This window comes from Ranitomeya imitator, chromosome 5 (genome assembly GCF_032444005.1).
Source record: "Ranitomeya imitator isolate aRanImi1 chromosome 5, aRanImi1.pri, whole genome shotgun sequence".
In the NCBI taxonomy this organism is placed as follows: Eukaryota; Metazoa; Chordata; class Amphibia; order Anura; family Dendrobatidae; genus Ranitomeya; species Ranitomeya imitator.
In genome coordinates this window covers 42,585,734-42,610,295 of record NC_091286.1, presented here as the reverse complement: position 1 = coordinate 42,610,295, position 24,562 = coordinate 42,585,734, and the positions used below count along the sequence as shown (strand labels likewise).

General features: G+C 43.2%; 1 protein-coding gene across 1 annotated transcript in view; it reads left to right on the top strand.

The window, feature by feature from the left end:
* THADA (THADA armadillo repeat containing) overlaps window positions 1–24,562 on the top strand; it is a 626,363-nt gene that overhangs the window by 173,670 nt on the left and 428,131 nt on the right. Inside the window, exon 23 of the mRNA XM_069768603.1 lies at window positions 4,097–4,229. Coding sequence (XP_069624704.1) covers window positions 4,097–4,229 — 133 coding nt within the window. The remainder of the gene's footprint in view (window positions 1–4,096; window positions 4,230–24,562) is intronic.

The window sequence follows — 24,562 nt, the reverse complement described above, 5'->3', positions numbered from 1 at the left end:
GGGTACTTTCACAATGCATCGCTGGGAATGGAAGATGGCGGTAGGCGCGAGTGTCTCGGCGGACTACAGAGGGTGAGTATTGCTGTTTTTTTGTGTTTTTTTATTATTTTTAACATTACATTTTTTTTTACTATTGATGCCACATAGGCAGCATCAATAGTAAAAAAGTTGGGGACACACAGGGTTAATAGCGGCGGTAACGAAGTGCGTTACCCGCGGCATAACGCGGTCCGTTACCGCCGGCATTAACCCTATGTGAGCGGTGACTGGAGGGGAGTATGCGGGCTCCGGGCAGTGACTGCGGGGAGGAAGGAGCGGCCATTTTCTTCCGGACTGTGCCCGTCGCTGATTGGTCGTGGCTGTTTTGCCGCGACCAATCAGCGACTTGGATTCCATGACAGACAGAGGCCGCAACCAATGAATATCCGTGACAGACAGAAGACAGACAGACAGACAGATGGAAGTGACCCTTAGACAATTATATAGTAGATAACAGAGATCACAGGGTGGGGACATGACCATCAAGTACCAATGGGTTCATAGCAGCCGGTGGCAGCCCAGCTCGTCATTGCAATACTGTGGTACTGCAGTATATGGAACAAATGATCGCAGATTCAAGTCCTCAGAGGGGACTAAATAATAATACAAAAAATTTTTTGAATCCCTCTACTTTTTCCAAGTTAAAAATAAAATAAAATTATACATCTTCAGGTTTGCTGCTTTCGAAAAAAGTCTAATCTACCAAAATATTAAATTATTCAGTCCATATGGTAAATACAGCACAGCAAAAAAAAAAAAATACTATTTTACCCCCCAAAAAATAAATCCAACCGCTTGCTATTTTATAGCAAAACAAAAATGCAATAAGAAGTTATTCAAAAAGTCGTGCACCCTGAAATAGTATCATTAAAACCATCAGCTTGCCACACTCAAAACAAGACCCCACACAGCTCCATCAAGGGAAAAATAAAAAAAGATGGCTTCACAAAACAAATTTATTTTTAATTTTTTTTTATTTTACAAATTTCTGATTATTTTTTAAATCACACATTTTTTTTTTTACATTTTTTTTAGTATCGCCGTAATTGTACCGAACTGGAGAATCGCACTGCCAGGTCATTTTTACAGCACACTGCACTGAACGCCGTAGAAATGAAACCCAACAAAGTACCTGCAGAATTGTATTTCTTTCCTCATTTTACTGCATTTTACTGCATATGGAATCTTTTTGTCTTCTGTTTTTTTCAGTATATTACAGGGTAAAATAAATGGTATCATTCAAAAGTACGATACATCTTGTCTCGCAGAAAATTAGCCCTTCAATGATTATGTGGAAGGAAAAATAAAAAACAAGGGAAGGGAAGAAGGGGATGAAAAAAGACAACAGCGCAATAATTTAAATTGGCTGCGGAGTGAAGATGTTAATATCTCAATGTTTCTGTATCATTCTAAAAAATTATATTTTAGTTTTTTTTTCTTTCTGGCAGATTCTGGAATAGTGTTCATGAATTAGATGGCCCGGGATGAACAGTAATAAGATGTGGATCTAAGGGGGAACGTTTCTCCTTTTTTTGAATCCCAAGCTGGCGTGGGGAGACTTGTAGGCCATGTAGTGGAAAATTAAATTAGCAAATAGCCTCTTCAGAAGGAAGAGGTCTTGATCTCTTGTGCCACCTGTTGGATATAGCATCCTTAAAATTCAATGTCGATCCTTTAACGAGCCTTATTATATAACTTATATACAGTAATATATTATAAAGGAAAAAATACTACATCCGAAACGTTGCCACGCCGTTCAGGCATTAAAGCCTGTTTTTCTTTAATTTTTGTGCTGTTTTCCTTTTTTTTATTTCTATTATTGGATGCCACTTGAACATTGGTTGGGAAAGCGCTGCACGACAACTGCGGTAATACGCGATGCTGGTCCAATTTTATTTTTATATATATATGTCCCGTTAAGCCAGCTTGGTACTCTCCGCAAGGATTAATGTTTCCCCTAGACCCTTAGTTGGAGGCGTCTCACCCAGCCAAATCAGAACTGCATTGCACTGAGGAGGGGCAACACAATGAACACTTGTCAGCAAATTGAGTTTCTGGCTGGGCTTATTTTCCTAAGTCATGTGGCAAGGCTCGTTGACTTTTAGGATTGCTAAATAGGTAGTACCACAGATCAAGTCTTCTTCCTTCTGAAGAGGATATATGTACCAGTAATAGGATGGTAATAATATTTTAAAGAAGCACTTCTCCTTCCATCAAAATTTTTATTCTTATAATACGAGGAAGTCATATTATATAGCACTGTGTACTTACAGTTGCTCATTTTGCCTTTCTACCCAGTTAATGCTTCTCTTTTCTCTGCTCTATGTGGAAATGGAGTCTCTTGCCCTGCATTTATCATTCTCTTCTTCAAATCCTGACAGAAGTTGCTCAGTTAGTGCAGCTCATCCAGGATGGCACATCAGTGCAAGCTGAGGCAAGAAGGTTTGCTGTGTCTGTCAGCAGTGTCCAGAGCATTAAGCAGATACCAGGAGACAGGCCAGTGCACCAGGAGATGTGGAGGGGCCCGTAAAAGGGCAACAATCCAGCAGCAGAACCACTATGTCCTCTGTGCAAGGAGGAATAGGAGGAGTAGTGCCAGAGCCCTGCAACATGACTTCCAGCAGGCTACGAACATCCATGTGTCTGCTCAAACTGTCAGAAACAGACTCCATAAGGGCGATATGAAGGCCCGACGTCCACAAGTGGGTGTTTACAGCCCAACACCGTGCAGGGCGATTGGCATATGCCAGAGAACACCAAGATTGGCAGATTCGACATTGGTGCCCTGTGCTCTTCACGGATGAGGGCAGGTTCACACTGAGCGCATGTGATGGTGCCTGGAGATGCCGTGGAGAACATTCGGCTGCCTGCAATATCCTCCAGCATGAGTGGTTTCACAGTGGATCAGTAATGGTGTGGGGAGGCATTTCTTTGGGGGGCCGCACAGCTCTCCATGTGCTAGCCAGAGGTACCCTGATTGCCATTAGGTACAGGGATGAGATCCTCAGACCCATTGTGAAACCATATTTAAATGCAGTGGGTTTCTCCTAATGCAGGACAATGCTTGACCTCATGTGGCTGAAGTGTGTCAGCAGTTCCTGCATTATGAAGACATTGATGCTATGAACTGGTTGTCCGTTCTCCAGGTCTGAAACCTATTGTACACATCTGGGACATCATGTCTCGTTCCATGCACCAACGCCACGTTGCACTACAAACTGTCCAGCAGTTGACTGATGCTTTAATCCAGGTCTGGGAGGAGATCCCTCAGGAGAACATCTGCCTCCCCATCAGGAGCATGCCCAGGCATTGTAGGGAGGTCATACAGGCACGTGGAGGCCACAGACACTACTGAGCATCATTTCCTTGTCTTGAGGCTTTTCCACTGAAGTTGAATCGCCCTGTACTTTGATTTTGAGTATCCTTCCAAATCCAGACCTCCAAGGGATATAAGTTTTGATTTACATTGATCATTTTTGTGTTTTATTGTTCTTAATGCCTTCCACTATGTAATGAATAAAGCTTTTCAACTGGAATATTTCATTCAGTGATATCTAGGATGTGGGATTTTAGTGTTCCCTTTGTTTGTGCAGTGCATTCTGCTTAGAGACGAACCTTTAGGCGATTTCAATAAACATTATGCATAAAATAAATCATGTTCTCCTCATATATATGAGGTTTCCTGGAATGTATGAAACGTCTGCTGTATCCAGGAAATTCTCTCTCCACCAGCACACGTTTATCTATGATCTTCCAGCTCTGACCCGCTCCTGGCTTATATATCATACACAAGTGCAGAATTCGGCAACGTTATTAATGACTGGTGTGTAGATTAAGCCACATTGCATTGTGGGTTTTTTATGGTCTTTAATCTTATCCAGTATTCCTGGAAAAAAGGAAAAAAAAAAATCCTATATGTCCCTATATCTGAAAACGGGTCTGGCTGTGAATGGTTTGATTGTTTAAAGCCCAGCTCCGTGTGTTTGAAGTGGTGTAGCATGGTTTTAATAAAACTTAGTGCCCTCCGTGACCTCCTCTACTCGTTTGATTCTTTCAGATGCAAGGAGGAGAGCCTCCGCGGCCTACCACGCCAATGGTTATGCAACGTCTTGGAGGAAATTAAATCTAGCGATCCGTCTTCCAGGCTCTGTGCAACCAGACGCAGCGCTGGAATTCCTTTCTACATACAGGTATGGAGCAAGCTGTGCACCGGTTTATGGGACTGAAATGGTTCAGCTCTTTAATGGTCTATGCAAGAGGGTCTGCATCTGCCCACATGGCTTTCCTCGTAAACGTTCAAGATGATGTTTGCTGTCTGCATCATTTCTGAGTATACACAGCTGGTCGACGTTCTCCAGAACCCATGTTTAAAGGGGTACTCCCGTGATGGAATGCTAGGATACGCCATAACATTATGATGGGTAGAGGTTGAAACTTGCTGTTCCTGAGGACTAAAGCCATTTCTTTTTACCTGGTGTTAATCCTGCTGTACCCCTGAATCCGGCAATGTTAAGAAAAGCCTAAATACATCTCCACCATTGTTTTATTGCTACAACCTACACTTAATGTACATGATGAGGTCTAGCCTATGGCCATGAACTCCCTCGACATGAGCCGTCACATGACATCACTTGTTCTATTCAGACTAAAGTTAAGTCCAAATAAAATTGTCAGGTCACTGCAAAAACCACAAAGGATAATTGTTTAACAATCACTCAGACGAATTTGCAGGCAAACACTTTTTTCAGTCGCAAAACGCTGAACCAAATGCTCTTCTATGTTGCTGCCTTCTTATTATTGGTCAATGTCATACAGGAGGCAGAAGAACACACCCCCAGTGGAAACTATCTAATAAAAACTTATTGGACCTAACTTTAGTTAACTCATTAGCTGCCAAATATTTGATTGTTTATATCTCCATGTGAGACACACTTAGAAAAAGAAAGAAACAAAAAAAATAAAATGTTTTAGGGTATGTGTCCACATTCAGGAATACATCCGGATTAGCTGAGGATTGAACGCTGCGTACAGCCGCAGCTTCCAACCCGCAGCGTCCAGGTGTTACAGCATAGTGGAGGGAATTTTATTAAATTATGCGAACACGCATCCGGCGGCCCTGCGTTTCCGGACATGCGGCTCGTCTTTTTAGAACGCAGCATGTTTGTTTACCTTGTGGCGACACTCCGTCGCTGCAAGGTAGATCACAGGGTCATATGTATGGGGTGCAGTGAATCCGGATGTGTCCAAAGCGCAGTAATTACAGAACGTGGACACGGGACCTTATTCCGCTCTCCACCCACTATTACATCCTGTGTCCAGTTCAAAATGAAAAATTTGGTTGAAGGTCCTCTTTAAGCGTTGGAATCCACATTACATTACATTGCATATGTATATACTTACCTTATATGCACACTTCCATGTACGGCGGTTGGCGCGTGCGCAGTACGCAGTTACTATCTACGGGTGGTGACCTATTGTGCATGCGCTGCGCCTGTCACGTTTTTAGTTGGAGCACACATTGGCACTATGTGCGCACGCGCGATGGCCCTTTGCAATGTTTACGGGGATTTCTGCGCACACACATCGGCGCGTGTGGTAACTTATTGCGCATGCACGGCGCTTGCTACGTTTTAATTTAGGAGATCAGATTGATACTATGTACGCATGCACTATGGCCCCTCTTAATGTTTGCGGGGACTTTTGCGCAGACACATCGGTGAACCGGCAATAGAGTTGAAACGGAAATGACTGTATTAAGGGGCCGCCTCTGGTCTATACTTCCCAATTAGAACGGCTCCCTTGCGTATATAAACCGGCCATCCCCCTGCCTAGACACGCCTCCTGAAGAAGCCGTCAGTGAAACGCGCGTCGGGGCAGAGGGACGATGAGGAGAGACCACACCACATACTGCGGGTAATGTGTACTTGCTTTCTTTATGCTAACTTTGGCACTTACTACTTTAGTTATTGGGGCTTCCTATTAAATGTACCATATGCGTCACTGTCATAGTACAGGACAGTCTAAATTTTAGACAGGAATATACTATATATTATATGGTCCATATTGGCTACGGTATTTTTTCCATTAGACCCAATTGGGCGTCCATATGTGGGGTATTAAGCCTCTCTTTATCTAGCATCACCGCGGTACCATAAGATTTGGTGGCTCTCCTATGGTTATGTCCCTCTTTTTAGTGGATTCTGCACTTATTTTGTGATTTATTTTTTTTTTGTGTCAATTTTTGGCATTGGATGTTTATGTATGTTTTATTTTTGTGTAATAAACAATATTTTACCTAGAAAGTACCTCTTGTTTTGGGATTTACTGTGTAGTATGATCACCAAAAATATGTGATTTACATTGCATATATGTAGCTTATTGAACCTCTTTTGTTTACTTTTATATGCTGTTATCTCACATCACTGTATTATTTACTTTTATATTAGAGGTCACTAATTGTAGATTTTCCAGTAATGATATTCCCCCATCTCATTGTTCCTTATAGCACTTGCACTAATAAAGTTAATCATTCCTTGGTCATATCTGTTCCTGGAAAGCCGCGTGACATCTAGTAAGGGTTCCTGGACATTTTCAACCCATAATGACACCCGTCACTTACTCTTGTTAGTGGCATCCTACCTAGGACCCTGCTGAGGTTTGCCATTTAGAAATCCGGCTCAAGGATATGTTCACATTGCGTTGCGCTTTTTTAAGAATATGTCACAAAGTGACCAGTGTCTTGTCCACCAAATTGCCCCATCGGTAAAGGATACCACACAGAGTGCTTTATTGTGGCGGCCCTCTGTACAGAAAAGAGCAGTCTGTGTCCCTTTACTATACAGATCAGCGGTTTGCAGATGCATAGTGGTAAGAGAGGCCAGAACGACACTGTTTTGTCCTCTGTCTGGTACATCTGGGACTATGAAATTGTCAGTATACGCCAGGAATGTTTTCCAAATGTGCACATAGAACATAGTACCCAATGTGCTTTTAGCCTAAGCTGCGCATTAACATATGTGAAAGCGGAAAAACTCTGGGAAAGTTGGTTATAATCGATACAGCCTGTATTAGGCTGGGTTCACATTGCGCTAGGTGTGTCCGTCTAACGGACTCGTTTTTAAGTAGTAAAAACGCAATGTAACGCACATACCAACGCGCCCATAGACTTGCATTGTCTAACGCATCGTGACGCATCCCTAAATTGGTATGCGTTTGTCACATAACGTTTTTTTTCTGACGGACCTTCAACGCGGCTTGCAGCGTTCTCGGGTCCGGCCAAGCTAACGCACTACTAACGGAAGCGTTCATTCTGCCATAGAAGGCTATGGCAAACGCAGTCAGACGCAAATCATGAAAAATTTCCAAATAGAACCACACGTTTTAATAGCGTTTGAGGGTGGTCACATGTGTCATGTGACAGGAAATGTGATTTCGGCCATTAAAGGAGGAATATACCACCCACACATTTACTGCACGTGACAGAGTGTTGCAATAGCTCCCCTGAAATGTAAGTACATTTCTATATATATATCTCAGTATACATCATGGGAGTCTGTAATGTCCGTCGGATGTGTGTGTACTAAACATGTATTGCTTTGTTGCACACAGATGTCGGATACAGATGTCAGCAGCAGCAGCAGCGTGTCTGCGATTTTTTCCTCACAGTCGGTAGGCTTGCACTTTAAAAAACCACTATAATGTTGTGTGAAACTCCATTGTATTGAGCTAGGCATAACAATCCCGTTTATTGTTTTATTGTGAATAGGAGTCTTCTGAGCCCGAGGCTGCTAGACCACCCCCCAAAAAACATGCTAAAAGCACAAAGGTACATAGCACACATGTTGAATTTTTCAGGCATAAATTTATTGATCCAATGAATGTTTACATTATTTAATGTTAAAATTTTTTTTTTTACATTTTACATACACAATAGGTTGTGGCACACGGAGGACACAAAAGAAAGAAGGTCCCTAGCCATCTGTCGTCGCCACAACTGCCAGTGGTAAATATAAAACTAGAAATATTCTATCCAATATTTACCAACAATCTATCTATTCACTTTCTATCTACTATACCTATAAACTATCTATCAACTATCTATCGCTCCATCTATTTGTCTATCTATATCTATGTATCTATCTATCAATATCTATGTATCTATCTATATCTATGTATCTATATCTATCTATATCTATGTATCTATCTATGTATCTATATATCTATCTATATCTATATCTATGTATCTATATATCTATGTATCTATATATCTATATCTATCTATATCTATGTATCTATATCTATGTATCTATCTATTGCTATATCTATGTATCTATCTATCTCTGTATATATGAATATGGCCATCCAGTGAAATTGACACTATCAACATAACGTTTTGTGTTTACATAGTCCAAGTCAGCGGCCAAAAAAAAAAGGATTGTCGTTGACGAAGAGCCATTGACTATCCACATTGAGACACTTATTAACCTTGTGGAAGCCAACCCCTCCATATGGGACCAGAGCGACAGCTCCCACCATGACATCGTGAAGAACCGGAAGTTGTGGGATCAAATAATCTGTCACTTTGATCCCCGATACATGGAGAAGTCGACAACCTCAAAGAAAAAAAATTGGTAAATATTGGTGACGTAACATCGGAAAATGTTAACCAAAAAAAAAAAAAAAAATTCTATCCTATCAACCTATCCACTTGTTGTCTATCTCTCAATTATCAACTATCTGTACACTATATATCTATCTATCTATACACTATTTCCAAACTATTTCTTAACTATCTATCTACTATCTATATGTCCACTATCCTAGCAAACTATGAAAAATGTTTCCTATATCTTAAAACTATCTATCTACTATTTTTATATATATATATTTTTTTAAATTTAAAGCCGATGCTGTCCATACCCGTTGGAAGTCCATCCGCGATCGCTTTGTCCGTGACTACCGGAACAGTCAGAATGCACCAAGCGGATCCAGTGGTAAACGGGTGACCCCGTATGTGCATTATGACCAACTGCTCTTTCTTCAAAAAACATTGTCTCAGCGCTCGTAAGTACAAATAGGTCTGTGTGCGAGACAAAATTGTTTAAAGGAAACTAATTTACTTTTTTTTTTTTTGGGTTACAGCACGATATGCAGTACCGCTGCTCCTAGACCGACAGAGGAACTGGAGCCTTCTCCAGTGGAACCAACGCAACCTGAAGATGTGTCTGGCGTCAGCGAGCCACGATCTGCGGATAGAAGCACTGTTGCTGCAGGTGTGAGTGCCCGGTTGCAATCACAGCGTGGACGCAAGCGAGCATCACAAAAAGATGAAGCTGATGCAATTATCGTGGATGGACTCCAACGGGTAGAGGACATGTGTCGCAGTGAGCTCAAAGACCTGAGGCGAGAAATTACCGAGCTGCAAGCACGCGAGTCTGTATACTCTGCTAATGAGTGGAAGCTACTTTTCTTGTCCTATGTGCCTGTAGCACAAAATATCCCGGCACATAGAAACCTTATGTTTAGACAAAGACTGAACGAGCTTCTAGAGGAATTTGTGGGCCCCCAGGAACCCGCTCCATCGGGAACAAGAAGAATGGACATGCCGGCCTACAACCCTCAATATAGAGGCCGGGGTGAAACGAGCGTGGAACCTCAAAGACAATGTAGCAGTCCATCATATAGTTGGGCAGACAATACTCCCGTGCAGTACCAAAGTCTTTAGTACCGTTCACTGTCCCCAGCCAGGTGCAATTACCGCGTTGCAAGTTTTCTTTTTTTTGTTATGTTTTTTGTTGTGAATTTCTATTTTCCTTTTTTTTCATCCCTATGGGATATCATATGTTAAACCTGTGTACCAACAGTTTGTTGGAAAAATCCATAAACATTTAGTAAACTGTTTCAAATTTAAGATTCTTGTATGACTTTAACTTTTAACACAACATAACTTTTTACACGACATAAGGTAACTTTTTACATGACATCAGGTTAAACAACTTTTTACATGACATAAGGTAACTTTTTACACTACGTAACTTTTTACACGACATCAGGTTAAACAACTTTTTACACGACATAAGGTAACTTTTTACACTACGTAACTTTTTACACGACATCAGGTTAAACAACATAACTTTTTACACGACATCAGGAAGACTTTACAATATTTTCACACGTATCTGTCTTGCCATGGAACATGGCCTTCATGTGTGAAATAATGTGCATATTGATCACGAATCCTCATTATTTGTGCTGTTGACCGAACTGCATTCGATTCAATGCTACTGAGGTTCGACTCGCAATCATCGGGGTCTACCACCTGGGGTTCATGTCTCACCACAAAATTATGCAGACAGATGCACGCCTTCACAACACGGTCCACATTTTCTGGTTGCAGTTGCATGCAGGTTAGTAAAATCCGCCATTTTAATGTCAAAATCCCAAAGGCACACTCCACATAACGTCTAGCCCGGCTCAAGCGATAATTAAAAATGCGCCTGCTGGAGTCTAGACTACGGCTTGAGTAGGGCTTGAGGAGATTTTGTCCTAGTTGGAAGGCCTCGTCACCAACTAAAACATAGGGCAAATTTGGGCCTTCGGTCCCCGGAAGAGGTCGTGATGAGGGTATGTTTAAACGTTGGCTGTACAAACATCGGCCCATGTTGGAGTCTCTGAATACTCTGGAATCGTTAGTCCGGCCATAAGCACCAATATCCACAGCAACAAAACGGTACCTGGCATCCGCAATCGCCATCAATACTATAGAAAAGTATTTCTTATAGTTATAGTAGAGGGAACCACTATGCGCAGGTTTCTGAATCCGAATGTGCTTTCCGTCCACGGCACCAATACAATTGGGGAAATTAGCCACATCCTCAAACTGTTGGGAAATCGCTAGCCACATTTCTGATGTTGGTGTTGGTAGCACAAGTGGTTGCAAGTTGTTCCAAATGGCATCACAAGTTTCCCGAACCAGTTGACAAATTGTTGACTTCCCAAGTCTAAACTGATAATGCAGTGACGCAAAAGTTTCTCCGGTAGCCAGATATCTGTCGACATTCAAAAACAAAAAGCAAAAAAAATTAGGATTTTAATGATCTAATGGCTAGTTACAATAGAATATACAATTGCTAAATGAACATTAGGCCACACGATACCGAGATCTAGTCTTTGTCAATAGAATGATAAAAAAAATGTATAATTATCTCACAGTCACTACTAAACGTTGCTCCGCACTGATGCTTTCACGAAAAGTGCTGCAATGATGATGTATCTCATCCTTCACATGCGAGAGCAGAACATCAAAGGTCTCAATGGACATCCGTAGATAGCGTTGGAATTTGAAGGGATGATCCCGAAGCTGCACATACAGGGTGTGAAAGGCACCATATGTACTCCGCAAGAAATTCACTTCGTGGATCCAATATCTCCTTTGCGAACTACGCTTTCTCTGCCGAAGTCGCAACCGCATCAAGCGAAATCTGACGAGCTCAGACACAAACATCTTGCTAGCAGAAGTTCACTCAATGCTTTCAAAATGGAGAATGAGTCTGTGCCCACACCCGACAATGACAAAAGGGAAAAAAAAAAAAAGAACAACTTTATTGACAGTGACAAACGCAGACAAACGGATACTTCGTAAACGGACATCAAAATGAAAAAACGCGATCACATGCGTTAACGCTAGCGTTACCGTGACGACGAATTTCACATAATTTTGCTCCTTTTCTGTACATGCGTTTAACGCATCCGTTTAACGCCATGTACTTGACGCAATGTGAACCTAGCCTTACCGCAACTTCTCCAGACTGGGGAATGGCAAATTTAAGTAGTCATCATGCAAATACATCCCCCGCGTACCTCCTATTTGGTGCTTTAATAAAGCTGGGTCACAATGGCTACAGTCCACAAAGGGTGTAGTGCCGACTATTCTGGTCGTGAACTCCAACTTCTATTAATTCAGAGTTCAGGGGTTTATTCTGGATTTCGATACGGTCTAACACCCGGCTCCCCCTTCTCGAAAGCTCGGCTGTTTACAGCACTCTTCGCAGCTGAATGTGACCTGAACAGCTCCTTCCAGAGGCCGTTCTCTGGTACTGCGGTTCAGCTCCAGTTGAGGTGAATGGAAGCTGAGCTTCAGTACTCGAGCACTGTCACTGCACAATGTTTGGATTTGTGATGTTCTGGTTCCGTACACAGGGGGCTTCCGCTTGGCCTGTTAACAGCTAACCTGTGGGGGTGCTGGGTGTCATACCACCAGAGATCTGATATTAATGACCTCTCCTGAGGCTAGGGTCACACGACCGCATGTTCATTCTTCCCAAGAAAATTTGTTCCGATAACGCTAATCACGTTCTGTTCATAGTGTGATCCGTTTCTCGAATGTGGAGAAGATGGGGAAAAAAAAAATTCTCCACCGTCTCCATTCTGTCAGTCCATGAAAATCGAACCACACTCAGATGATATCTGAGTGCAGTCCGATTTTTTTTGACTGACGCATTGATTTGCATGGCTGATGTGATCCGATTTACGCGTGCATGCTAAGATTTTTTTTTTTCGGACCGAATCGGTCGAATGAAAAAAATCAGATGTTCACTGCACCTTAGAGTTGCATTACTCCAAGTTCGATCCGATGCTTTGTTGGACACACTTGGACCGAGAATACAGTCATCTACGCGAATCTTAGTCTTATGCAAGTCCTGCGCAACACTTCGAAATAAAATTCTCTCTGCCTGCTACCATTAGGTGCAGTGGTGAGTGCGGTACCTTCTTCATTGGTTATACTGCTGTTTATATCTGCATGCCGTCTTTGTTGTGGTGGAACCAGGTATTGCAGTGTTGTCCCAATTGTTCCAGTTGGACAACACTGCAGCATCAGAATGTATAAAAAAAAAGAAGGTTGTGCTTTTGTTGAAATGGACTGTGATTAGTAAAATGGGTTTGATAGTACTGGGGCGTTGGGCTGTCGCCTCTAATGAAGTTAGTTTATCATACTTTTGAGATGGCGGCTTCCCCTTCGACCAGTCTTGTACCCAGACGACTGTGCGGCAGCAAATCCAAAGGAGAATAAAAGTTTGGCAGTTTACACTGTGTGCAGAATTATTAGGCAAGTTTGTATTTTAGAGGATTATTTTTATTATTGATCAACAACTATGTTCTCAATCAACCCAATGAGTCATAAATATCAAAGCTTAATATTTTTGGAAGTTGGAGTGGTTTTTTTTTTAGATTCCGCTATCTTAGGAGGATATCTGTTTGTGCAGGTAACTATTACTGTGCAGAATTATTAGACAACTTAATAAAAACCAAATATATTCCCATCTCACTTGTTTTTCACCAGGTAAACCAATATAACTGCACAACATTTAGAAATAAACATTTCTGACATGCAAAAACAAAACCCCCAAAAATTAGTGACCAATATAGCCACCTTTCTTTATGATGACACTCAGCAGCCTTCATCCATAGATTCTGACAGTTGCTTGATCTGTTTACGACCAACATTGCGTGCAGCAGCCACCACAGCCCCCCAGACACTGTTCCCAGAGGTGGACTGTTTTCCCTCCCTGTAGATCTCACATTTTATGAGGGACCACAGGTTCTCTATGGGGGTCAGATCAGGTAAACAAGGGGGCCATGTCATTATTTTTTCTTCTTTGAGACCTTTACTGGCCAGCCACACTGTGGAGTAGTTGGAGGCATGTGATGGAGCATTGTCCTGCATGATAATCATGTTTTTTCCCTTTCGCCACGACAGCACCCCACTGGAGAGAGGGATCCGCCCCGCAGGAACAGGAAACCTACCGAGAAATAAAAGGGGGCGGTCCGCCTCTCCTCCTCAGTTTAGGTTTCCTGTTCCTGCGGGAACATCCAGGAACGACAGGACTACCCATACCTGGGCTAGCATGCCGCCTGCGCGGTGTCCTTGAAAATGGCAGGGGCTGCAGCTCAGAAGCAGCGTCGGGGGAGTTCCGCTAGACGGCTCCCTCCTCATCTGGTGGAGCGGGCAGACGGCCGGGTCCGGGGAGGGCCGCCCGGCGTCTTCCTCTGCGTGCGGTGCGGCCAGGAGCGGGTAAGGTGATCTCCATTGCGGTCCGGCGCTAGATCCCGGACTGCGCATGCGCCGACCGCCGCAATACTGGCTACCCCGGAACTGAAGGAGTCCCTTCCGGGGCGCCTAGGCCGTATCTGGGGCGGGGGAGCCAGCGGCAACCCGCGCATGCGCATTGCGCAGCGGGAAAAAAAAAAAAAAAGGGCGCACTATTTAAAATGCCAAGAAGCAATAATGCGGCGATGCAGAGATGTCGTCCTCAGGTGCCATGGACCCCACAGCTGGAGATCCAGTGCCCCCCGCCAAAGATCACAAAGGATCCTCGGAGACCGCTCGTAAGAGTGACAGTTCCAGAACAGGATCTCGGCCTTCTGATCCGGTACTATTCGCTTCACTGGGTGATTGTTTAAACTCTGCCTATTAAGCTGACGCTGTCTCCCTATTTCTCTCTCTTTTCTCTCTCTCTCGCTACTTATTACGCCCAGTCTAAAAAACGACAAAAGTCCAAGCATAAGGAATGTGCCTTGTGTAGCCAGCCCCTTCCGGACTCCTACCCCAAAAAACTGTGCAAAGACTGTTTTAAGGAAACAACTCAGGGAGCGACAGTGTCCGTTACGGACTTACGGACCATCATTAGGGAGGAATTAAAAAATATGGCCCAGGAAAAACCGCGTAAAGCTAAGTACAAAACACCAACACTTATATCAGACTCCGAAAGTGACCAGATGGTACTGTCAGAAGCCTCCCTATCATCATCATCATCATCATCATCTTCCTCATCAGAAATCGAGGGTCGTTCATGTTTCCCCTTAGAAAGTGTGGACAACTTGGTAAAGTCAATCCGCAATACCATGGGGTGTGAGGAGGTAAAGGGTTCGCAAACCACGCAGGAAATTATGTTTGCGGGTTTGGCTGAGAGAAAGAGGAGATGTTTTCCGGTTATACCAGCGTTGAAAGCATTAATTAAAAGAGAGTGGGAGAAGCAGGATCAAAGAAGCTTTTTGCCCTCCGCGTCTAAACGTAAATATCCGTTTAGTGATGAGGAGCTTCTTACATGGACCAAAGTCCCTAAGGTCGATGCAGCCATAGCTTCTACCTCCAAGCAATCCACTCTGCCTGTGGAGGATGCGGGACTTCTGGTCGATCCATTAGATCGTAAAGCTGAATCATCCCTTAAACGATCCTGGGAAGCGGCTACAGGAATCTTTAAACCTGCAGTAGCCAGCACCTGCGCTGCACGGTCAATGATCATTTGGATTGATCAATTGGACCAGCAGATCGAAAATAAAATTTCTAGAGAGAAACTACGAGCAGCCATCCCCTTAATACGTGGAGCAGCAGCTTTTATGGCGGACGCATCTGCCGACTCTCTTCGGTTAGCAGCGAGATCTGCAGGCCTTGTGAACAATGCAAGACGCGCACTTTGGATGAAAAGTTGGAAAGGGGACGCACAGTCTAAATCTAAAATATGCGCAATCCCATGTGAGGGTGAGTACCTCTTTGGTAAAACCTTAGATGAGATACTCAAAAAGGCAAAGGACAGGAAGAAAGCTTTTCCTGATTCCTCTATTCCCTTTTACAGGAGAGCCTTTAAGAGGAGACCGTTTGGTAAAAGGAGACAAACGGATAGGTCTACAACATGGACTGCTAAAGAGGACAGGCAAAGAGGTATCATGTTTAGAAGACCCAACCCCCCAAAAGACAATACATTCTGAGGATATACCAGAAGGGGGCAGACTGAAGTTTTTCGCCACCCAATGGGAAAAAGTAACATCTAGCTTGTGGGTTTTAAACATCATTCGAGATGAAATTAAATTACAATTCTCTCGTGTTCCCCACGAGCCATATATTATAACAGCCCTCAGCTCGCCTGCGCAACAACAGGCTCTAGAGCTGGAAATTCAAACCCTATTATCAAAGCGGGTTTTAGTCCAAGTCCCCGAGGGACAGGAAGGCAGAGGATTCTACTCTCCCTTATTCCTGATTTCTAAACCCGACGGTTCTTTCAGGACCATCATAAACCTTAAAAAACTCAATTCATTTGTCAAAAACCATCCATTCAAGATGGAATCCATTAGATCCACTATAAAACTCCTCTTTCCAAACTGTATGATGGGGGGCATTGATTTGAAAGATGCTTATTATCATCTCCCTATCCATGACAGATACCAAAGGTACCTCAGAGTAGCAGTAATAATCAACGGCGAGATTCATCATTTCCAGTATACAGCCATGCCCTTCGGCCTTTCAACAGCACCGAGGATCTTTACCAAGATAATGCTAGAGGTGATGGCCTACCTTTGCCAAAAAGAAACCTTAATTGTTCCCTATCTGGATGACTTTTTGGTCATTGGAAATTCAGTTACTCAATGTGCTGATCGTTTGGCTCATGCAATTTCCTCTCTACAGGATCTAGGCTGGATAATCAATACCAACAAATCCAGACTCACTCCGCTATCCTGTCAGGCGTTCTTGGGGTTCCATCTAGACTCCGTATCTCAAAAGTGTCTCCTGCCTCAGGTAAAAATACTACTGATCAAACACAAAGTCCTAGCGGCGATAAACAATCCACGTATATCCCTAAGACAAGCTATGTCCTTACTAGGATCCCTTATCTCTTGTATACCTGCGGTAAAATGGGCTCAACATCATACCCGTACACTGCAACACCAGATTTTACAAGAAGATAGACGGTTATCTGGTCACCTAAATGTGAAAATAACCTTATCTCAGGAAGTTTTAACTTCCTTAACATGGTGGCTGAATTCAGACCATTTGATGAGTGGTGTTCCATGGATAATAACGCCATCTCATACCATAACCACGGACGCCAGTCCTCATGGATGGGGCGCTCATATGGGGAATGATTTTTGCCAAGGGTTATGGAACATGGAGGAAAGCTGCTACTCCTCTAATGCTAAAGAATTAAATGCAGTAAAATACGCCTTATGCCATTTTCTCCCACAGCTTCGAGGGAAAGACGTCAGAATCCTTTCCGACAACACCACCACAGTGGCGTATCTAAACAGGCAAGGAGGCACGCGATCAGAGACTCTGATGTCTTCTGCTACAGAAATCCTGAATCTAGCAGAAAGTCACCTGACATCCCTTACTGCACTGCACATAAGGGGGGAAAACAACCAGCAGGCAGACTTCTTAAGTCGACACACCTTGAAACAAGGAGAGTGGTGCCTAAACCAACAGATTTTTCAAAACATAGTATCCCTATGGGGTCGGCCTCAAGTAGATCTCTTCGCCACAAGAAAAAAACAAAAAAGTCCGGAAATTTGCCTCCCTATCTCTAGCGGATCATCCGGACATTCTGGACGCTCTCCAAGCCCCTTGGCAGTTCAGTCTAGCATATGCTTTTCCGCCGATCATACTACTACCCCAAGTCATTCGCAAAATCAGAACCGAAGGAGCGAGGGTGATACTAATAGCTCCATTCTGGCCGAAGAGGCCTTGGTTCTCGTGGCTGCAAACCATGTCGGTCTCAGATCCTTGGGTCCTCCCCTCAACACCCAATCTTCTCTTCCAGGGTCCGTTTTTCCACCCTCAAGTGGACAGTCTACATCTCACGGCCTGGAATTTGAGAGGCAGATGCTAAAATCAAGGGGGTTCTCGGAGGGATTGATAAACACACTCCTCCAGAGTAGAAAACCTTCCACTACAAAAATGTACACAAAAATATGGAAGAAATTCCTACAATTCCATACATCTTTAAACACGTCAGAAATTCCGATACAGTCTATCCTGGAATCTCTTCAAAAAGGGAGAGAACTAGGTTTAACTGCAAACACCTTAAAAGTTCATGTTTCAGCACTAGGAGCTCTCTATGGCCATAACATTGCGGGGAATAGATGGGTATCCCGATTTATTACAGCCTGTGAATGGATAAATCCAGTTAATATACCTAGAGTTCCTCCCTGGGATCTAAACTTAGTTTTACAAGCCCTAACAGACTCTCCATTCGAACCAATAGATTCAATACCAATCAAGATCCTATCGCTAAAAACGGCCCTCTTGGTAGCACTGACTTCAGCCAGGAGAATCAGTGACATCCAAGCACTCTCTATAGATCCACCTTTCCTGCTAACTTTTCAGGATAAGTTGGTCCTTAAACCAGACCCTTCCTACCTTCCCAAAGTAGCTAAGACATTCCATAGGTCTCAGGAAATAATCTTGCCCACTTTCTTCAGTAATCCTTCCGCTCCTGAAGAACAAAAGTACCACACTCTAGATGTTAAAAGAGTAGTGTTAAAGTACATTGAAAGAACCTGTAGCTGGCGACAGTGTAGGGCTCTGTTTATTTCCTTCCAGGGTCACAAGAAGGGTCATGGAATAACAAAAAGCACGTTATCCCGGTGGATCAGAGAGGCTGTCGTGGCGAAAGGGAAAAAGCCGGATTACTCACCGGTAATACTCTATTAGTGAGTCCACGACAGCACCCTCTTACATCCCTCCCTATATTAATATAGTACTTACTATTGAGTAAAATTATTTTAATCGTACATGAGCAAATAAGTTTGAAAATGAAATAAATTATATTTGCCTAATACTGGCGGTCCTCTGGGTACTCTGAAATCAAAACTGAGGAGGAGAGGCGGACCGCCCCCTTTTATTTCTCGGTAGGTTTCCTGTTCCTGCGGGGCGGATCCCTCTCTCCAGTGGGGTGCTGTCGTGGACTCACTAAAAGAGTATTACCGGTGAGTAATCTGGCTTTTCTTGAACAATACCGACTTCTTCCTATACCACTGCTTGAAGAAGTTGTCTTCTAGAAACTGGCAGTAGGTCTGGGAGTTGAGCTTCACTCCATCCTCAACCCGAAAAGGACCCACAAGTTCATCTTTGATGATACCAGCCCATACCAGTACCCCACCTCCACCTTGCTGGCGTCTGAGTCGGAGTGGAGCTCTCTGCCCTTTACTGATCCAGCCTCTGGCCATCAGTCCATAAAACCTTTGAAAAGTCAGTCTTAAGATATTTCTTGGCCCAGTCTTGACGTTTTATCTTATGTTTCTTGTTCAAAGTTGGTCGTTTTTCAGCCTTCCTTACCTTGGCCATGTCCCTGAGTATCGCACACCTTGTGCTTTTTGTTACTCCAGCAATGTTGCAGCTCTGAAATATGGCAAAACTGGTGGCAAATGGCATCTTGGCAGCTTCACGCTTGATTTTCCTCAATTCATGGGCAGTTATTTTGCGCCTTTTATGCCCAACACGCTTGTTGCGACCCTGTTGGTTATTTGCCATGAAACGCTTGATTGTTCGGTGATCACGCTTCAAAAGTTTGGCAATTTCAAGACTGCTGCATCCCTCTGCAAGACATCTCACAATTTTGGACTTTTCAGAGCCCGTCAAATCTCTCTTCTGACCCATTTTGCCAAAGGAAAGGAAGTTGCTTAATAATTAAGCACATCTTATATAGGGTTTTGATGTCATTACACAGCATCCCTCCTCATTACAGAGATGTATATTCACCTGATTTACTTAATCAGTAGTTGGCTCTCAAGCCTGAACTGCTTGGAGTAGGACAACATGTATAAAAAGTATCATGTGATCAAAATACAACTTGCCTAATAATTCTGCACACAGTATAGAGCGTGCGGTTATCTGGAGAATACAATGATCATCCTTCACGATTGCAGTATAGATAAAGTATTTCTTTATTTGTGGGTATCAGAGTTCACGATACAAACTAGTTCTTCGCTCCGAACCTGAGCCTTCTACAGGCATCGAACACCTACAGCGCCTGATGAAGACTCATCCGATACGCATTGTGAACTCTAATGCCTACAAATAAAGGACCTTCATTTTTTCATCTGGATGACCGCATACTAAGCTTCCGAACTTTTATTCATCTTTCGATTGCCGTGACATTATCAAGCACAGTGCTGCCGAGTAGAGGACATGCATATATATACCGATCTGCGTGGCTGCAAATAGCTCACAAGCTCTACAATCCGTACAAACAAATGATCAGAGGGGTTGTCGAAACTGATCTGATATTGATATCCTATCTTATTATGGAAAACGTCTTTAAGTTGATCATTAAAATATCACTTACCTTGTTTTTTATTCTATGATGACTTTATGACTGTCTTACTTTTGTCTTACTCTTTTTGATTTTTTGCAACTTACTTTTGCCTTTAGTTTTTTTTTAATCAGTTTTTCCATTTTAGGAGCCTGGTGTTTATGGACATTTGTAGTTAAAACGATACATTTTCCCTTTTTTTGACCCTCCGGAAGGGGTCCTGATAAGTAACTCTAGAATATTACGTCTAGTCTTTGTGACACATTGTTCGCTCTTCCCCGAGCCCTCTGCCCGAGATAACGTACAACAAAGGTGTCGAGTTGTATTAAAACAAGGATTTATTGTTCCAATTAAAACATAATTTTCTTGCTGCCAAACAAAATCCTATCTCCGTAAGAGTAGATTGCCATGCTAGGTATCGTAAAACTGGAATCTGCCAAGGTCAGGAACTTTCTCACCATCAATGCTCTTGCTGTAACCACATGTGACAATGGTTTTTAAGTTTGCCTGTTGAGCTGCATTTTTCAAAATATCAAATTAGCTTTGTGCCATGATAACCGCTGAGTAACAGCTGTATCTATTATTCTGCACTCGGGCTCCATATTGAACTTGATAGAACGAGTCTCAAATTTCATCCGTTTTTTTTTTTTTTTTTAACATCTGCAAGACTTTTGGACTTCTTGACCTGTGGGAGGACAGATATTGAAAAAGCAACCAAAAACAAACTATATCTTAAGTGTACTTCACTTCTGGGACCCTCACATTACCTAAGACAGATGGGGGCTTTGCCCTAGGGAAAAGCACGGCTGGCCAGTCTATATTTTCGTTTTCATGCACAGCATTGCAGCCCATATGTTCTTGGAATCCTTTAAAGTCTTCGTCATCAGATCCGAATTATGCAAGCATTAATGTATACAATGGCCTGTAATCTCTAAAAATGATAAAGCTGGAGGCGATTAACACTGGAGAAAATGAACTGACAATAGGCAAAGCTCAGCTCAGCTCCTCTTCCCACTTGTCTATGAAGAACCTCTGCCCATGATACCAAGTATGCCCAGAACACTCTGCCATGCAAACAAGTAGGTTGTCTTCTTACATTGAGGTGACCGTAAAAGCAAAGCCACAGCACAAGCTGGAGGCAAATTTTGCAGGCTGACATTAGGCAATTGAGTCAGCTAAACTCATCCTACTCTCTTTACAAAGTAACCTCTCTCCATGACACAAAACCTAAGTGCAACAATCTGCTGTAAAAGTCCTTAGATTTTCCAATCTTCAAGAGTCTTTAGGAGCATTCCCACAACAATCGTACAAGTGAATGGGTCTCCTTACATTCCGATGCCTTTAAGAGCATTCGCGTATGCCATAAAAGTCCATAAAGCTGGAGGCAGATAACGCGGGATCATAGCATTGACATTAAGCAATGGAGGCAGCTAAGCTTCTATTCCCTTGTTCTGCAGTGTCTGGCAGCAGCTGCTACACATTGAATGGAGCGGCAAATTGCAGCTTTGTTCAACGTGCTACATCCCATCTTTGACAGTGCTAGTAACAGCTGATCTGTGTGTGTGTGTGTGTGGGGGGGGGGGGGGAGCTGTTGGATCCCCACTGATCTGATATTAATGACCTATCCTAAGGATGTGATTAATATCTTGTGACTGGACATTCCCTTTAACTTCAGTTATTAGAAGAGTTGAACTCCATCCAAGACCTGAATTGAGCACAGCAGGTTGCGTCAAAAAATGATGCAACAAGAAAACACAGTAAGTACACCAAAAAGAGCATGAACCGCACCTACAAAAATCATACATTGATCTAATGCCGCTAGGCAAAAATATATATAACTGAACATGAGTGTTTAGTTGATCAGACTGTATAAAGCCCACTGCCACTTCACAGCGAACCTCTTAGTGGGTCCCTATCGCCCTAACCAAGCTGAGCCGTGCGCCAGCCACTGTCGCAGCAACACTGCAAAAGCAGGGCGGACGGCTTGGTGCCCCACATCACCCATGCTGCAAGGCAGAGTCCCCATGACTCCAGACCGCGCCGCGCCACCAGCACAAAACCACAGCAACAATGGCCACCACACAGCACCACACCAAATGAAAGGAGCATTGAAACTCGCCTTTCTCAAGCTCTCCAGTGAGAGCAAAAATAGGCTAGACCCTTTTATTTGCAGTCTCCTGCTAATTTAAAATCACCTGTGCCAAGTGGGAGGAGCGCTGATCCTAGAAAGGGGAAACAACATGCTATACACCAAAAAAAGAGCATGAACTGCACCTTCATCAGGCTCTTACTGGAGAGTTCAGTGCGAGAAATTCACGTATCAAATCCGGCACTGCCACCGGCACTCTGGATTGGAGCGTGTGGGTTCATGTATTTCTATGCAGCTGAACGCTCCGTTCCTGAGTGCCGGGACTTGATGCGAGAGACTCGCATTGAATTCGGAAGTGTGACCCTGGCCTTACCGTGGCTCTCCCGACCCAAACTCAACAGCCTCATAGGTATATATGACACTGTCAATTTGGGGTCAGGAGACCCAATGGGCAGTGCTTGCATCACGGTCCATACACTGGCCACAACACACACTGATGTGTAATTCCATCCTAAGTTTTATAGGATCCCAATTTTTTCTTACCTAACCCAATTTTCCCTTATTGACTTGATTGAGACATGTCTTTTTCTAATCCTAGTATGTGATTTCTTCATCTAAAATGCTAGTTGGATTGGAAATTATGTTCCCAGCGTACGGCGACTTTTTTTGTGTGAAAAAAAATCTGAACTTACCCCCCCCACCTAGAAGCCTAACCCATAGCCTGGAATTGATGCTTCCATTGTTTGCAGGGCCAAAAGTGACTTCATTTATTTGCCGTGCTGTGACTTGCGCTGGCGCTTGTCTGTGTATCATGGCATAATATCCTAAACCAACAGGGTGATAATGTTTGGTGGAAGAACAGGTATTTGTTCATGCAGCACTTGTAAGATTTTTATTTGCTTAGTTAACACTTTCTATTATATAACGGCATAAAATGGCATCTGGCATGTCCCCATTTCCTGTTATGAAAGATTTCCTTTTGAAGGCTCGTCGTCTACAGCCTTCAGGTTATTACTTAGCGATGTATTGAGAAGGAGTGAAAGACGGACTTAGAAGATAAACCATGGCTTTTGTTAACCTGTAGTTGGTTTACACAGCGATACGTTGTCTGTACATGTTCATTATGGAACCACATTGCATTGGGAGAAGTTATCGACAGTTTTGAGGTGCATGTAACCAGGGTCAGGACTCGATGCATCTCCTCTGTGACTAGGATAACCATACACCAAAAAATACTATTTACGTCAGTGGATGACTGTTCGATGGTTCATAGTTTCAGAAATGTACAGAAATAAGGCAAACAAGGTACAATAGCAGAGTTATTAGGTTGGAGAATTTTCTAATAATTTTGATTTTGTCAAAGATACGTCATTGAAGGGGGGAGGATGGACAAACTGTACTAACAAGATAGATTATCTAATAAACTGTTCACAACTTGTCCCTCTGCTAAGATCCCGGTGATAATCCTTGGACAACCCATTAGCAAATGTATAATTTCCCTGCAGCACCCCTTCAGGAGAGATGATCCATTGCACAGTTTCCATTCCCAATGAAATTTTTATGCTTTTTTCATCCTTCAGTGGGAGGGAAATGTGTTGTAGTCTTTCTACCTATTAGGGGGACCTGAATGGGGGGGGATCAGGATTTAACAGGAGCATAATAAGTTCAAAGACTCTACATCTCTACCTTCAACCCGGGACACGGATAGTTTAGAGTTCCAGTTTCAGAGACCGTTTGAGGCCACCCTTCCTTAGCAAAGACCGTCACAGAGGGAAACTTGTATTGAATGTGAGAGCAATGAATGCCAGGATATCTCACTATATTCTTAAACTTTGAATATTATTATTAAACGGTGTGAGGGGTACGCTTTAATTTTTATTGGTACTATCACGACTCTGTTGTCCGAATACCTATGGCCAGGGGCTCCTTCCCTGTCCCTAATGCTAGGGGCGCCCTAGCTATTCCTGCTTACCGGATTACTTCTGATGGGGAAGATGCTGGAGCCACATACCTTGCTGAACTTTTGAATCAGCCCTATATCTGTCCCCCTCCTACACTCAGGGAAGTGGGGAGTAATAGTATATGTATATACACAAACCAGAATAACAAGGAAGGATGTATAGGGATAAAGGAAAAATACCAATCATACAAATATGCCCACACAGACAACAGAGAGGAACACTAGGGAAAATAGAACGGAAAACCAAATGGGAGAGGGTGAGGAATTGCACACAGCCGCAACACCCAGCAGCAGTCACAGATCAAAACTCCAAACACCTCTGCCAACAATCGACTCCTCCATTCCACGCCAGGCAGTATATGTCTAACACTGGCAATTCAGATTGTCAGAGGA